Source organism: Bidens hawaiensis, unplaced genomic scaffold (genome assembly GCF_021521415.1).
Source record: "Bidens hawaiensis isolate Kalapana, Puna unplaced genomic scaffold, B.hawaiensis_p1.1 tig00006781_1, whole genome shotgun sequence".
In the NCBI taxonomy this organism is placed as follows: Eukaryota; Viridiplantae; Streptophyta; class Magnoliopsida; order Asterales; family Asteraceae; genus Bidens; species Bidens hawaiensis.
This window is the reverse complement of record NW_027491463.1, coordinates 784285-788441: the sequence shown is the minus strand read 5'-3', so window position 1 is coordinate 788441 and position 4157 is coordinate 784285. Positions and strand designations below refer to the sequence as shown.

The following is a 4157-nucleotide window of genomic DNA, read 5'->3' as shown; positions in this document are numbered from 1 at the left end:
ATCAACCATTAAAGTGTACAAGGCAGCGCCCCTTTCAGGCTTTAACTCCCCTTGAATTCTCCACTTTTTCCCCTCAAAACCTTTACTAGTAAAAATGTTACTTACATTACCAAATACAAAGTTATAACTATGGGAACCTAACCCAATTTACTAAAAATAGGCCCATGCAATAGTTATAACTTTCAACTTATAACCAAGTGGCTCAACTACCCTTCTCAATACTCCATAATCAAAACAATTCATTTACTATTGTTACTAGTTGTCATCTTCTTCAACTCCACCGACATCATCACCAATAATGGAAGATTCCCATTGCACCGCTAAATTTCTTCTCTTCATTACTGGTAAATATAACATAATATTATATCAACCCCTAAAATTCATTTTTTTCCCATGTTGTCAACTATTGATATTTATTTATTTATTTTCTATTTCTAATACCAGGGATTGTGTTACCGGCGATGGTATTTTCAGTTGGGATCAACTATGGTCAGATCGCCAACAACCTACCATCGCCAGAACACGTGGTCCCGCTGGTTAAATCCATCGGGGCCACTAGAGTTAAGCTCTATGACGCTGATCCTAAAGTTCTGAAAGCTTTTGCAAGCAGTGGAGTTGAGTTCATTGTTGGTCTTGGTAACGAGTACCTATCCAAGATGACGGATCCGGCTAACGCTCAAGCATGGGTTAAATCCAATGTTCAAGCTTACTTGCCGGCAACTAAAATCATTTCCATTGCTGTCGGTAACGAAGTGTTGACGTTCAATGATACTTCTCTTTCTGGTTGCTTACTTCCGGCGATGCAGAGTGTACATATTGCTCTTGTAAACCTGAAATTAGACAATCAGGTATTATTATTATTATTATTACAAATGACTTTTGTGAAGCTAAATTTGTCAGCTTGTAGATAAGAAATTGCTTTCAACTGTGGGTGTGGGTTCAAGTTCCATTCCATATAAGTAAAAATGGTGTAATTTAGCAGTGGTACTAAAAGTGTGCGTGAGTTGCTGCTAAAAGAAATATATATACATATATTTAATTTAATATTTCAAATAGGTCTATTGTTAAATGGTTATACATCACTTTTGTAAACATGAAATTTGACTGTTAGGTATTAAAGATAATACATTAGCTATTAGCTAGGTGTATATTTTTGGGAGTTTACCCTTACTATTTTAATATATCTATATATTAATATTATTATTATTACTAAGTGTATTATTAATTATATTACTGTTGAACTTGGAATCTCATACATATGATTTTTAGAGTTGAGGGTCTCTCTGGAAGCCACCTTTCTATTCTATTGGATGGAGGTATTGTGTGTCTACATCCCATCCTTCTCAGACCCTACTTATAGCTTTGCTATTGATTTAATTTTTCACTGTGTATGATTGATTGATTGGCATCAGCTAAGGTTTATTCTTCTATAATTACCAAATTATTCTTTTAAATATGAAATTAGGCAGTTAAGTGTTACTGAAAATATATTAGCTAATGCTTATTTTTATATAGTTATAAATTATTCTTGTAAACATGAGGTTAGACAGGTCAGACATCACAAATAATATATTAGCTAAAGTTTATTGTTATATAACTACATACTGTTTTTGTGAACCTGAAATTAAAAAGCAATATTATTTACACATCGCTCTTGTAAACATGAAATGAGACGGAGACGGTCAAATATTATAATATATTAGCCTGGGTTATTCTTACAATTATCATAGTTATGTTAATAATAAACACTAAGTAACTAATATATTATTATCTGTGATATCAGGTTACAGTTACCACTGCCCACTCAGTTGCCGTACTACAAACCTCGTACCCTCCATCATCGGGAGATTTCCGACATGATCTAAAAGGACGCATCGCTCCGATTTTGGATTTCTTGTCAAAAACATGTTCGCCGTTTTTAATCAACGCGTATCCGTTCTTTGCATACAAGGCAAACCCGAACCATGTTTCACTCGATTTCGTTCTATTTCAGCCCAATGCGGGCATTATTGATCCTGCTAATAACCTACACTACGACAACATGTTATTCGCTCAAATCGATGCCGTGTATGCCGCTTTAGACCGAGTAGGTTACAAAAAAATGCCGGTTCAGATATCAGAGACCGGTTGGCCGTCTAAGGGAGATGAAAATGAGATAGGTGCTTCGCCGGAAAACGCTAGGAAATATAACGGAAATTTATTGAAAATAATAAGTCAGAAGAAAGGAACTCCGGCGAGACCTAACGTTGACTTGAACATATTTGTGTTTGCTATGTTTAATGAGAACTTGAAGCTTGGGCCCACGTCGGAACGGCATTATGGGTTGTTTAAACCGGATGGAAGTCCGGCGTATGGTTTGGGGTTCACCGGAGTATCAGTCTCCGGCGGTAATTCCACCGGTACAGGAACGAATGGGCCGTCGATATACTTGTCTCCTCCGGTGAACTCGTCGAGTGGGTACCTGGATATTTCATCGTCGCCGGTGAGTTTCGATTTTTACATTTTGTTATTATTATTATGGGTGTTTGGTTTTTTGCTAAATGGTATTTGGACAGACAGTGACGTGAAACAGTTGATGAAGGGGGGCCTTTGATAAAACCACGTCATTTCATTCATTTGTACATGATCATTTCTTAGTTATTTAACATAACTACATAAGTGTGAAAACATTATAATTAAAAATAAAAATGCCTTTTTAACTATAGCCATTTTTTAAATATCACTTGTTTTGCATAAAACTCGCATGTTACAATGGACGATAATTCTTCTGTTTAGTAATAAAACCCAAAATGTATATTGGTAATATATCCAAAATCGAAAGATAGAACCCAAATTGGTCGGTTAGATATTTGAGTTGCATAAACAATATAATCGAGTTAAATTAAAAAAAACTAACCAAAGAATTGGATAAAAACAAATATGTACCAGTTTGGTGGGGACGTAGCGAATTTGAACCCATAATGACCAACTTTCAAGTCATTCGATAGTTATTGGTTCAGTTAGTTACGGTACGAACACTAAAAGAGAAAGAAAGAAAAAACAACTAATAAAAATAACAAACGAAAAAGAAAAAATGAACACAAAATCGAAAAGGAAAACAATTAATAAAAATCATAAAAGAAAATAACTTTGGACAAAAATCCCGAAATTGCAATTATAATATTAGTTACAATTGTTTTTATATTACATAGGTAAACCTTTACCCAGATTATTTTTAAACAATTATAATTATTGCTATACTTGCAGCACCCTTTTACCATAGAAAGAGTGTTAAAATTTGAGTTGTATGAGTGAATCTAATATCACTGTATTATATTCAGGATAAAATAGTTTGGAGTAGTCGGAGAAGATTGGGCATGGGCATGATGTTAATCTTGATGGCAATTGCCTTTGATATTTGATGCGGTAAGTTATGGTATGAATTGAATTATAAAACTAAGCGGAAGAGAGAACAGGCATGGCATATTTTATTTGAGGAAAGTGTGGTGGTGTTCTTCCTTTATTCTTGTAATTTGGTTGGAAATTCTTTAATTAGATCTGTGTATGATATAATATGTGCGTCAACATGCTCGATGTGTTTGATTTGCATGAATTGATAGTGTTTAAAAGTCAGCATAGATGTTGATTGCTTTCTATTGGGAGTTTCAATACAACTACAAACTTTTACCCAAAGATAAAAGGACATGACGCCTTGCAGAAGACTTCAAGAATCTACCATTGCTTAAAGTGCTTTTACATTGTTTCGACTATTTAGTGGATCATGTTCATAGTTAACGGATTGAATCAAATACAAATATCATATCAGATATATGAATCCAAACACGATTCTTGCATGCTAGTGTATTGATATGTACATGTCCCGTTTGACTTGGTTGTTTTCTATTACCTATACTCTAAAGCTATAAATATACACTTAAAAACAGAAATGTATATAAAAATCTAAGCTCAAAAACGATATTCATTGTTTTTTTCTTTTGTAGTTTTTATATAAAATTCAACCCCTAGATTTAACTTAAAATACCCTTTAAGGTCATTAAGAAAAAGGTAAACCTGCCAAGTTCACATAAAATTAATCAAAATCCCTTTTTTTTAAAAAAAACGTTCCACCTAAAAATATCCTTAACTTTGTACTTGCAAGGGTTTAAACCAAATACCTC

The 4157-nt window shown here is 33.8% G+C and overlaps 1 protein-coding gene across 1 annotated transcript; it reads left to right on the top strand.

Annotated features, from left to right (window-relative positions):
* Window positions 1–293: 293 nt before the first annotated feature.
* Window positions 294–3737, top strand: LOC143633547 (glucan endo-1,3-beta-glucosidase 11-like). The gene is made up of 4 exons (XM_077101827.1): window positions 294–344; window positions 445–848; window positions 1784–2482; window positions 3321–3737. The coding sequence occupies exons 1-4, from the start codon at window positions 299–301 to the stop codon at window positions 3399–3401; spliced, it is 1230 nt and encodes a 409-aa protein (XP_076957942.1). The 5' UTR covers window positions 294–298; the 3' UTR covers window positions 3402–3737.
* Window positions 3738–4157: the final 420 nt, after the last annotated feature.

Bases quoted from the DNA above. Each gene is read 5' to 3' on its own strand.
- LOC143633547 (XM_077101827.1), top strand. From the start codon at position 299: ATGGAAGATTCCCATTGCACCGCTAAATTTCTTCTCTTCATTACTG. The intron at 849-1,783 runs GTATTATTATTA...CTGTGATATCAG, and splicing joins ACCTGAAATTAGACAATCAG to GTTACAGTTACCACTGCCCA. The intron at 2,483-3,320 runs GTGAGTTTCGAT...TATTATATTCAG, and splicing joins TGGATATTTCATCGTCGCCG to GATAAAATAGTTTGGAGTAG.